The following is a 12,162-nucleotide window of genomic DNA, read 5'->3' as shown; positions in this document are numbered from 1 at the left end:
CACGTGCTCTCACTGAATCCCCAGACTCCCTCAGGAAACGACCACCTGTTCTGCACAGGTGAGGAGACTGAGGCTGAGAGAGGTTAAGTAATTTGCCCAAGGTAGTGCAGCTGGAATGTGGAGAAGGAGCTGAGCCACACGTGGATTTGGACAGCCCAACGTCGAAGCCTGCTCTTTAGCATCCCTGTATTAGGCGGTGCGAAGAAGGGCCAGGAAAGCTTGCTATGCAAACTGCAGTGGATGCGGCAGATCAGGCTACCCGCATTGATCTGACTACAGTCCTGGCAACTCCAAGTACTGGAAATCCACACAGCACAGTCAGAGCAGTAAGACCTTCTCCTGTGTTTGGCTGAAGCTGCATGTGCCCCCGACTACAGTTACGCATGTCCTGTGGGCAGATGTGTGGGCGGCAAGAGGCCCTCCCCACCACACGCCACACACATGCCACGCCTCGGGTTCCCTGCTCTGTAGCACTGAACTGGACCCAAACATCTGCCCAACAGCTACCTCCTGGAGCACTGGCAAGCCCAGAGGGCCTCTTCAGGACCGACACCGTCTACACCACCTATGAGCCAGCAAGCAGCAAACACGGCACCTGCTGCTGCAGTCTACACTGCCTCTAAGCTGGTGAGTGGAGAAATGCCCCCCCTTTTGTACCTAGAAGATCTCCTCTCTTGGGCTGCCACTCCTGGCGTGGGAGCTCCATGGCAGGTCGTGGCTGTTTGTCGTCCCAAACAGCTACTCCCTTCTTTTATACAACAGAATTCCAATTGTGTACCAAACAGATCATGCCTGGAGACACTCTCTCCCCATTCCCTTGCATCTGAAGATGGTCAGAAGGTTTGGTCCCAGCCAGAAAAATGTCAGCAGAATTTTCTGGGGCTTCATGGAGAGTTTGGTTTGTTTGTTTTTAGGAATCAACCTGGGAACTTTTTTCCTCTTGCCCTTCCACCCACTTCCTACCTGGAACATGGATGAGCTGCTCGGGGACTCAGCAGCCATGTTATACAGGAAAGCACAGAAGCTAGTCAGGAAGACAGAACCGGAAGCTGGAAGGAGCCTGGGGCTGGGTGACATTCACGGCCTGCTAGACTAGGTCTTCCAGGTCAGCAGGAACAGCGAACATTTCCTGGGGAGGGCACCGTTTGTTGAGTGATATTAATCCTAATGACACATCCGCCATGTGCCCTTGGCCAAATAATTGGTTTTCTCTGAGAATCCCTTCCCTGAACTGTAAATGGAGGTCAATAACCAGCCTGCCTGCTCCCCAGAGCTGCTCTTAAAACCATGCTGGGACAGCGTCACCCTCCCCGTCACGCATCATGCACAGCTACGCCCGAGATGACTACCGTGACATGGCAAGGAGCAGCCTGATGGCGCAGGTCAAGGGGCTGGACCATCCGGGGCACAGAGACCAGCAGCCACGCCCTCATAACCCCCTCCTTTGGGCAGGCACAGGCGGACGCTTGCCACACTGGGCTCTAAGAGGAAGACGCTTACTCAGGCTCTACGTCAGCAGGTGGCCCTTCCCCTGTCAATCAAGTTTTGGGGCCAGAGCAGGGGGTGCTCTATGGAAAGACAGGCCAAGGAAGCGGACCCTGCATCAAGCCCAGGCCAATCACAGAGGCTGCAGAGAGTGCCAGAACGTACCCCATATCTTCATAAAACAACAAGCCCCTCCCCGGCCCTCCTAGCTCTTCCTGTATCCAGAGTGAGGAGGGGTGGGTACAGCTGTAAGCAGGAAGGGTGACTGGGGAGCAGCTGGGGAGCAGGGGAGGAGCCCGACAGTCACCTATTCGCCAGCGAACACTGCAGCCAGGTCTGGCCCCGCACTACCAGGGCAGTACTTAAATTCAGTCGCTACGGCTGAGCAGGTGCCGGGGGCACATGCAAATATTCAGGACAGGCTTCCAAAGCCATGACCGGGCCCTCCCGACTGTGGCAGGCCCATGGGGACACCTGGAAACCTCAGGAGGTTGGGCTGGACCAGAGGCTGCCCTCGTTCCTCAGTGTCCTTTAATGTTGTCCTCTTGACAAGACAGCCTGGCAGGGCAACAGGCTGCGACAGCAGAAGGCATCACGCACTGCAGGCCTTGGCTCCCCGAGGAGAAAAGAACCAGGAGCAAAGTCTTTCTGGGATAAGGGGAAAGAGAAAGGAGGACCAACCGTGTGGGCACAGGAGGCCTAGGGCTGCAGGCCGAGTCCAAGGCCCTGTGGGTTCATGTTCAAGACACTCCAAGGCAAACACCCTCCCTTGGTTTACAGATGTGAAAACAGCTGCAGGGAGGCCCAGCAAGTGGTGATGCACTGCTGGGTCTGGACACCCCACTAGCCACCCAGGCCTCTATGCAGCCCCTGGAGACAGGGTCTATGTGGGTCAGTGTCAGAGCCTGACAGGCGTCGATGACCGGCCCCAAGTCCCACCTGGGACCTGGTGGACAGGCACCCTTCCGTTCCAGCAGGAAGGCATCCAGGGAACCCACAGAAGAGGGCAGAAACTGCAGTTGTGCTATTTCTATTTCTCAAAGCCTTATTTTGTGTTGACCCAGATGAGGGCTTCTGCCATCTGTCCCCTGGTTTGCTGTGCTTTGCCAGGAAGTGGGGCGGGGGGCGGGGGTTGACGGGAACTGGTGGGTTGAGGATTTCCAGCTTCTGTCTGCATCTGTGCACCTTCACTCAGGAGGCAAACAAGAGACTACTGTGTGGACAGACCGAGATTCGCAAAAGGTCACCGTTTCTGTTTTCCCCTGAGCCGATGTGCGTCCGAGGAAAGGGGAAAGAATCAGGCCCCTGACAAGGACCACACTCCCGGGACCCAGCGCCAGACCTGGGAGACCCTGCCCACCAGCTGGGCTGCCCCTGCCCCTCTCCCCCACACCAGGCCCTGTGGGGAGCATCAGCTCATTTCCCAGAGAGCCCTGGTGAGCACACAAACGTGGATTCCCATGGAAACCAAACCATCTGAGTAACGCAAGATGCAGGTGGAAGGAACTGGAAAGAGCGAAGCAAACAGAAAAGGCGACCTGGGCCACAGGGAGCCACCCAGCGAGGGGTTATGGGCAGTGGAGGCAGCTCTGCCGCCCTCCCAGAAACTCATTGTATGGACTGGCTCCGGCCGGGCTGAGGGTTCTGCCATCGATCTCCTCACTGTGACACAGGGCAAATCCCTTAGGTCTTCCTGCGTCTACCTTCCAGGAGGCGAGCACTCCCTTATATGGCTGCTGCTGCAGGACTGAGACAAGGTGGGGTGGGGTCTCAGCACCGCTTCTGGGGTACAGTTTGTGCTGGAGAGCCGTCAGTCATCATGACTTCCACGACCGCTACATTTTCGGGAGCCTGCTGGACCTAGATTTTGGACAATCTCATTCTAAGTTCCCCACACATCTTCAGACTGCTCTCTCTTCTGCAGAGGAGAGTAATCCCTCCTGCCCAGTCCAGGAAGTGTGGAGGCAAAGAGGAGGGAGTTGAAACAAAGCCTCCTCATCTGAGCAGGAGGGGTAGGCTGGGACCATCTCAAAGCCCCCTGCCAGTTCTGATGGTCTGGGTTCTGGATTCTAGCCAAAGAAAATAAGCCAGAGCCCCAAATGCTCCAACCCTCCCCCTCATCAAATTTGCACACACAACTGCCTGGACCTGGTGCCAGAGCCTTCGCGGGTCAGATCAAACCGCAGCCTTCCTGTAGCCTGGTGTCTCAGGCCAGTAGCCGCCCCGCCGGGGCAGAGGGCTCCAGAATGGGTGCAGGGTCCAGAGAGCAGCGGGCAGAACCTCCCATGCACATCACCCACCAGTCTGCCCTAGAGCATGGCCCAGACCAGCAGACCCCTAAGGTGATGCCAGCCAGGGAGAGGGCCAGGGCGCCTCTGCTCCAGCAGCCGAGCTGTCCCCTAGACGGGCTGTCAACAGCTCAGCGGCACACACTCGGCAGCTTCTGCGGAGCTCGGGCCTACAGGGTGTGTTTGACTCGCGGAAACATTTTTTAAACGCTGAAAGTCTTGACCACATCAGGAAAGGACAGGGAGTCCGCCATGTGAGCCCAAATGCCAAAGCACCAGCTATTTGATGAGCAATGACCTGGGCTGCTGTCAGAGACGCACACAGCGGAGAAAGCAGTGAGACTCCCAATTCCAAGGACCTGGCCGCAGGGCACCTAACGTGGTAAGTAGACAAAGAGGTACATGCAGAGTGCCACTGCGGGGCAGCAACTGGAGTCCTGGACGCAGTGAACTAAGCCAACGACACTCCAGGCTTCTCAAAAGAAACCGCTAAGGGGAATACAGCTAGTCCTGAGGCCAGGGCTGGGGCCACAGCAAGGTCTCAGGGGCCAGAGAGCAGGCCTGCCTCAGACGGCTGGGATCAGCAGGGGCCCCTCACTGCTGCTGGCTGTGGAGAAGCCTCAGTTTCCTCATCTGTAAAGTGGGGATGACAGAATGTGTCCCAGGAGACTGAGGAGAGCGAGGCAGGCCCTGGGCGCCAGTCTGGCTGTCGGAGGACACTGCAGTCCCGGGCAGGCAGGTGCCCATGGCTTTGCTGGATCCTATGTGAACGCCAAGGTCAGAAAGAGCATCCAGTCAGCCTGACCCCGGCTCCATCAGCCTCAGCTCCCGGTCCTGTGCTCAGTATCTGACACTGCATGGTGCCTGGTGAAGGAAATCCTGCACTGACCTCACGACTGACAGTGGAGACTCAGTGTTCAGGATCACCACCCTGAAAATCTGGGGTAGACCTTCATCAATACTGCCAGACACCTAGGTCTGCGAGCCATGTCCAAATGAGTAGTTTTACCCCAGGATAATCTTCGTTAATGGTCACTCAAGCTCGGATTCAGCTCAAATATCATGATTCATGGTGAGCTGGAGCCTAACAGCTCACAAGGTAACCCCTCTTTGCCCTTGGAAGGTCCAGAATTCAGGCCAGAGGGGCCCAGGCATGTGCTGCTTGCTGCCTCCGCCTGCGATGAGCTATGCTTAAGCTCCTGTCGCTTGACTGGCTCCATCTACCCTCAGGTCTCATTCAATGTCACCTCTCAAAAGCTCTGCTGTCCAGCACCAGCCCTGGCCTAAGTGCCCACCGTGCCTCTCCCCTTGACTACGGATCAGTCCCACCATTGTCTTCAAGCAGCCTCCATGGCCGGAGCCTCCCCTTGCTAAACTGTGCTTAGTGTGTTTTTCTGGCCCTCGAGGGGACTCAGGGCAGAGGCTGCAGGCAGGGGATCTGGAGCACATGGCCTGAGGCCCAGCCCTCCCTCTCCCAGCCCAGTGGCTGCACCGTCTCCATCTGTGCGCTGAGGAGCTCGGCACCGGGGACACTGGACTAAGCCCGGCACACATTCTGCACTCACTAATGCCGAGCTCTTCTAGAATTTCAGTTCCTGATACAAGGGTGCTGCCGGTCACGTCGCCACTGTATCCTCAGCACCTGAGACCAGTCACAAAGTGGGCATTTGTGAAAGGAAGGAGGGGTTACAGAGGAAAAGATGCCCGCCCTCCCGGGAGAGCTCAGGATGAACTAAGAGGCAGCCCAGGCCTGGGGCAGGATGCGTGCAAATCCCACCCTGACCTCAGCCGGCTACCGATGGCTCCTCCGGGGACCCCCACTTCCCCAGTGTCCTAAGGGTGCAGTTCCTTCGCCCCTGCGGCCTGAGCCCCCTTCAGGTCAGCCTGCTCCCGGCTTCCCTTGCTTTCCCGTGGAGTCTTCCTGTTGCCAGTATTGCAGGGTTTTAAAAATCTGCAATGTCCACATTCCAGCAACCCCAGTACTAGTTATAAAGGACTGAAAGTAGAGTCTAGAATAGGTATTTGCACACCCGTGTTCATACACAGAGCCAAAACGTGGAAGCCACCCACGTGTCCCGGAACGGATGAGTGGATGAGCACTGTGCGAGGACACAGGGCCTGCACAAGGAAGGAAACCCTGACACGTTACAGCAGGCGCAAGTCTCCAGGACCCGCAGCGGAGCGAAACGAGCCAGTCTCAGAAAGACGAGTACTGACGGTCCCATCCACAGTGGGCAGGGACGGGTTTGTCGTGTTCGGACCAGCACTGATGTGGAGTCACACCACTGTCCCCCACACAGCCTCTTCAACTGGGCGGCAGTACCTTCCCACTTCCCAGATCAGGAAACTGAGGCTGGAGGGGGAGCAATATGCTTGGGTCCCCAGAGCTTGCAGCCCCCTCCTCCTAGCTCTGGGTTGCCACCTGGACCCTCAGGAGGATGGATAATCACAACTCCAGGTAGACAACCAGCCACAGAGCCCGGGGGCTGCTTCCCAGGGAGGCGCACTCTGTTCCAGTGACAGAGAACTAGGTTAGGGTGGCTCCTGCAGACAGAGGCTGGAGGGGCCCAGCCTGGCCCCGAATGATCAGATGGCCCTGGGGCTGTCCACCTAAGCTCTGCAGGGGCCACAGAGCCCGCTGAACATCTAGGGCTCCGGGCGACAGCTGCTGCAGTTCTATAGCTCTAATTGCCCTGGGACGTGAGTGCAAAAGAAAGAAAAGATTAGAAGCAGGATCAGAGGTCACAACTCCCAGAAGCCCCTCACACAGCCTGGATGAAGGACTGACTTCCCCTCGTCCATCCCTTGGTTCCTCCGGCTGGACCCTGATAGCTGGATGAGATAATCCTGGAATCCCTCAGGATTCCAAGACTAAAAGGGTCATTTGTGCCCACCCGGGCCTGCACCCTGCCTTCTTGCAGAGGGTGGCCCTTGCTTTCGAGTTGTGGGCGTGCCCTAATTCCACTCGTGTCTGAGTTAGCACTGGGGCAGGGGGAGGGCGACAAGCCAGGGGAGGGGGGGCTCTGTATTCCAGCTCCACGTGTCACCACTTGATGACTTGGAGGTTCTGCCAGCTGTAAGAGAGGACACCAGAACCCCCTGCCCATGCTTCTTGTGAAGATTAAATGAGTGCATTTCGTTAAAGAAACCAAATGTGACAAGCTTGTGACGCCCTGGGCGCACAGTAGGTGCTCAGAAGCACTAGCTATGAGGATGGTGTTAATTCCACAGAGGGAGGATAACCTGAGTGCAGGGAGGTCCAGAAACTTGCTGCAGGGCACGGAGCTTGCAGGGCTCAGCTGGACCCGCGCCGGCACCGGCTGACCAAGGGGCGAGACCTCAGGCCAGGCTCACGGTGCCGGTGGCTCATTTCCTCATTCCCAACATGCAGAGAAACCAGATCTGGCCTGAATTCTCCAACTGCGGGCCTGAGGAGGTCGGGACAGACATGGCGCAGTGCACACTGGGTCAGCGGCAGGAGGGAGAGGGCCCTGTGTGCTGGCTGCTTCTATCAGGGTCCTGGGGGAGTCACCGGCTCCTCCCGGGTGCCCTGACGGTGAGGAGGGCCCAGGCTGAGGACTCACTGGAACAGGACAGCATCCAGGGGCAGCCCACCCTGTCGTTCCTCGCGGGACCAAAGTGCCTGTCTCCTGAACAGCACGCAGGTGGCTGCTCCCCCCGGCTTAGGCCCCCACTCTCATTGTGACGGTAAAAGCACGTTTTTAAGGAAAAAGCTGAGCCAGCTCTGAGACCGTGGGCCAGGTCACCTAAACTCTCTGAGCTTCAGCTTCCTCTGCCGTAAGAATGGACACAAGGAGTCCTACTTTACAGGGTGCCAGGGATCAGTGGGTGTGCCCTGCAGTGTAAAGGGCCCACACATCTTCCAGAAGTCCAGGGCCTGGGGCACAGTGTGGCTTAGCACACACGTTCTGCATGCCGGCTGCACAGCCACGAGGGTTGTCCTTGGAAGAGAACAAATGGCCACACAGAAGGCAAGGCCTCAGATCTACGCCATCCCCGACTGCCCGAGGTTAGGGGTCAGCACCAGGCTGACCTCAGATACCAAAGGCCTTGCATGGTGAACGGCTCTTCAAGGCCCGCGTGACCTGCGCTAACCACTGCTCCCAAACGCCCACCCCGAATTCCCTTTCCTTCCAAGACAGTGCAGGTTCCTGCCTGTGGATAGACGGGGATGGCGAGTCATCACTGAAACAGAGGCCAGGGAGGAAGCTCTGGAGTCGTCTGGGGTGGGAGGAGCAAGGGAGGAAGGCAGAGCGGGAATGGGCTGAGCCCGTGTGAGAGGGTGGAGGGAGATGGGCACCTTGCAGCCTGCCTGTGGGCTCACGGGCGCTCCTCTCCCCTCCTCCTCTGCCGCACCCTTGAGCTCCAGGGCTCAGCTCAGCATGGGGCCCACCAGGGAGAGATAACAAGTCCAGGACTTCAGGTGCTGAGGTTCTGACTGCCCTGGGCTGAGAGCTGGCTGGCTCTCCTGGGCAAAGGTCCACACACCTCTGGCCCTCCTCCAACCCTGAGCAAGAAGCCTCGCTCTAGTCCTCAGCCAGACCTCCAGGGAAGGCCAGGTGAGGCAGGAGGGAGGAGTAAGAAATGGGTAGGAAGGAGGCAGAAAAGGAGGACGCGCCAAACAGATCCAGTCAGAAGTGCGCCTCCTAAGCCTGTCTCCCTCCCAGGCCTGTTACACCTAAATTGCTGGAAAAGCTGTAAACTTAACTGTTCACTGTTAATTAACCCCCAATCAATCAATTAAGTGAAGAGAAACGCGGTACCTTGTGGTTTTGGGGACTTTCCATGCTTTCTTCTGATCAGATAACGAAGCCCACATCACCTGAGGCCCCGAGGCTCCAGACACCAGATCCTGAGAGCACTCCTTACCTCCCCACTCCACCCGCACCCAGAAGAGCCGGGAACCCCAAACCACCCCTCCCACTGAAGACGGAGGCCTTCTCCCTTGAACGTGCGTCCGCTCGGCTAGATAAGCCTCCATCTGTGCCTCTGTCTGGCACGGGCTGCGACTCTTTTCTGCCAGGTATGCCAAGCACCCCACCAGTCCTCTCTGGGAACTCCTTGGACGCTTCTCCAGAGACACCTCTTCTCCCGAGACAACAAACAGAGTCAAGAACATCACGCCTCCCATCAGAGGGTCCCCTGGCCCTGACATCTCGCCATGCCCCTGCATTCACCCCGTGGACCCTGTGCCTGTCCTGGTCCTGTGGGAAGGGACTGGCTCCCGCTTCTCTGGCCAGAACTCAAGGCAGCATCTGTCCTGGAGGAGCAGCTGAGCGTGGGGACCTGGCTGGTGCACTTCCTCCTCTTCCCTGGCTGTCAGTGTGAACCATGGTCTACTTCAAACCGACAGAAAGAGAGGGGAGGAGATGGGGCAGGGGACAGGGAAGGAGGCCACACCCTGTACTTGCCTGAACATCAAATTCTTGCAGGAGGCCGGTGATGGTCTGTGGAGACAAGACACATGAGAGGTGGTCAGTTTCCTAGTTTCCTTCGTCAGACAAATAATGTTGGAACACACGTACCCTGAATCTGTTCTCCACCCTCCCTCCTCTGTAAGGCCCCCTCATCCCTTATAAAAGGAGACATTTTTTTTTCCTTTTCATCTCAAAGAATAGCACACCATCAGAAATGCAGAAAGGCTGGATTCCTTTTTGACAATGGCCTTGGTGAAAAAAGATCTGAAGGTCTAAGCTGACCGCAGACTTGAGTGATACAGGACTGTAAATGGCATTAACCGGTCCCCTTTTCTCCACCCATGTGCTACACTTTTAAACTCAAACCTGCCCTCATTGTTATCCCCCTTAGATTTTTTCCATGACTGCCATTGTCTGGCCTCTGGATTAAAGTCCAGTCCTTCATGAATGGAAGAGGAGAAAGGAAACCTCTAAACATTTCCCTTGATCTCAAAATCGTGAATTTTAGTCTAAATTCCATCTTTCACCAGAGCTTTCAGAGCAAGAAAAGTCCAAGAAGACAGGGAAAGGCTCCTTGTGCCCAGCAGAGCTGTGGAAGTGTGGCGTGGAGGAGGAACAGGGGTCTCACTGGACCAGTGTTTCCTAGAAACGTGGTCTGGACACTTCCTTTGGACCCAGGGAGGAAATCCAAACACTCTGAAAACCCAAGCCCCACCCAGTTCACCAGCAGCCTCCAGGAAAGGAGGGCTCAGCAGAGCCAAAGGCGCAGGAGGCCAGGGAGGCAGAATGGGCCCCCTTTGGACAACTGGGGCTCAAACAGATGGCCTGCTCCTGGGTTCCAACAGCTTCCTGTCTCCTGGGCTATGGATAAGAACATCCAAGAGAACTCAACTCAGGTGGAAGCACAGGCTTCTACTCATGCCCCGTGTGTGTGTGTGTGTGTGTGTGTGTGTGTGTGTGTACGTGTCAGAGAAAGAGTGAGGGAATGTGTATGTGTGTGTTGTGCCATTCAGGCTTTCAAAATGTCAACAAGAGCACAATGCTAGTCCAGACTGAGGAGAGACAGCAGGAAGAACTTCCCACCAGCAAATCAAATTTAAAATATTTTGCAGAGTCAATGTAGGGAACTGGAAGGAATTTCTTTCCATTTAAACCTTGAAAGACATGGCAAGTGCCCACTGGAGACGGATGAGCACAGGACCTAGAGTCCACCTGCGGCTCTTTGATGCCTGCTTCAAAACAGGACGTTCTAGGGTGCCGGCAGGCTGCCTGAAGGAATGTTCTAAGCGTGCATACCCTGGGACCAGCCAGCACAGCCACCCCCGAGAGCGCTTCCTCCGGCGGCACGCGCTCACGTGTGCCGCGACGTGCGTGCGAGGTACAGTGGGGTGCCGAATTCTGCATCACTGTCTGTAATGGCAAAACGCGCAAAAGACCCGTATGTCCATACAGCAGGGACTGGTCAGAAAGACGCAGAGGAAGGCTGTGTGGCGGAAAGGGAAGCACAACTGCTCTGTGGACTGACCCTGGAAGGATCCCTGAGACGTGTGCGTGAGTGAATGTGGCAGGGTGCGGCACACCATTCCCACGTGGTGACACAGAACGCACTTCCGGTTCACGTGGGATGTGCCTGACAGATTGCTAAAGACTGTACCGGACCAAGAGTGCAGATTTATAAATGGATTAGAGCATGCCTACTGTGCAGACCGCCATCTGTTTTTGTAAATAAAGTTTTATTGGCACATAGCAAGCCCATTTGCATACATGGCTGCTGTCCTGCTACAACAGCAAGAGATCCAAGGGGGATGGTCCCAGGAACCCTGTGGAGACCAACGTCTGCCAATGCTCAAGTCCCTGATATAAAACCATATGTTTGCATATAACCTACAAGCATCCTCTTGAATACTTAAATCATTTCTAAATGACTTGTAAAGTGCATTATAATGTAAATGCAATGTAAATGGTTGTTAGACTCCAATTGTTTAGGGAATAAAAAGTCTGTGCATGTTCGGTACAGATGCAATTTCTTAAAAATATTTTTGATGTGTACCTGGTTAGATCTTCAAATGGAACCCCTGCATAGGAAGTGCTGACTGAAGTGACAACAGAGCCATGGGGCCCACAGAGCCAATGGTGGACACATCTGGCCCTTCACATGTCTGCAGAGCCCCGGAGCAGAACAGTCAGTAAGTGTTCCATGGCCTCCTCAGGTCTGGCTCCTGTTTCTACTTGTATCAACTATCTGAATGAACTCTGGCAGTGCCCTCCCCAGCCGAGGCCAGTTTCTCTTTCTGCAAATGGAAATGAAGATGGTTGTTTCACGAGTTTGTAATGAAAGGTTTGTGAGGTTAGGAGGTTAAAGCACGTGTCCAGAAACTCCACGTCCTGTCACCAAAGGCAGAGGCCTGGGTCTGACTCCATGACCCACATTTTGCAACTGTACATGTTGTGACTGAGGACAAGTTAACCTCTGAGACTCTGCTTCCTCTGCTACAGAGGATAACCTCAGATCAGCCCCGGTCAAAATAGGATTCGCCCAGAGGCAGGCACGCAGCGCATGGCCAGCGCATGTTAATGATTCTTTTTAAAAGCATTTAGTTGGCTTTAGAGTAACTGCACCTTTTAAGCCTGGGTTTTCTCATTTTAAAAAAGAGGCCTCATCACTGGCAGTTATGAGTCTCTGAGAATCAAGATGGGAACAGGCTTTCAAACTTCACTGTCAACTGTGCCAAAGGAAAGGCTCCTCCATCTCAGAACAACCAGCACAGGCCAGACCAGGCCAGCCAGGCCTCAGGGCAGGAGAGACTGTTCTCAGTAGGAGGCCTCTGGTCAAAGTCAAAATGCAAGTGACAGCCAGCCTCAGGGTGGAAAAGCACAGCCCATCTCCACAGCAAAGTTCCGCCCACTCCAGAACCAGTGAGCTCCCTCCTCACCCAGCCCCACGCCGTGAC

General features: G+C 55.7%; 1 protein-coding gene across 1 annotated transcript in view; it reads right to left on the bottom strand.

The window, feature by feature from the left end:
* Ndrg1 (N-myc downstream regulated 1) overlaps positions 1-12,162 on the bottom strand; it is a 49,670-nt gene that overhangs the window by 24,623 nt on the left and 12,885 nt on the right. The window contains exon 3 of the mRNA XM_047559287.1: positions 9,206-9,241. Within this exon, the coding sequence (XP_047415243.1) occupies positions 9,206-9,241 (36 nt within the window). The remainder of the gene's footprint in view (positions 1-9,205; positions 9,242-12,162) is intronic.

Source organism: Sciurus carolinensis, chromosome 1 (assembly GCF_902686445.1).
Source record: "Sciurus carolinensis chromosome 1, mSciCar1.2, whole genome shotgun sequence".
NCBI lineage: Eukaryota > Metazoa > Chordata > Mammalia > Rodentia > Sciuridae > Sciurus > Sciurus carolinensis.
This window is presented reverse-complemented; position numbering and strand designations above follow the sequence as displayed.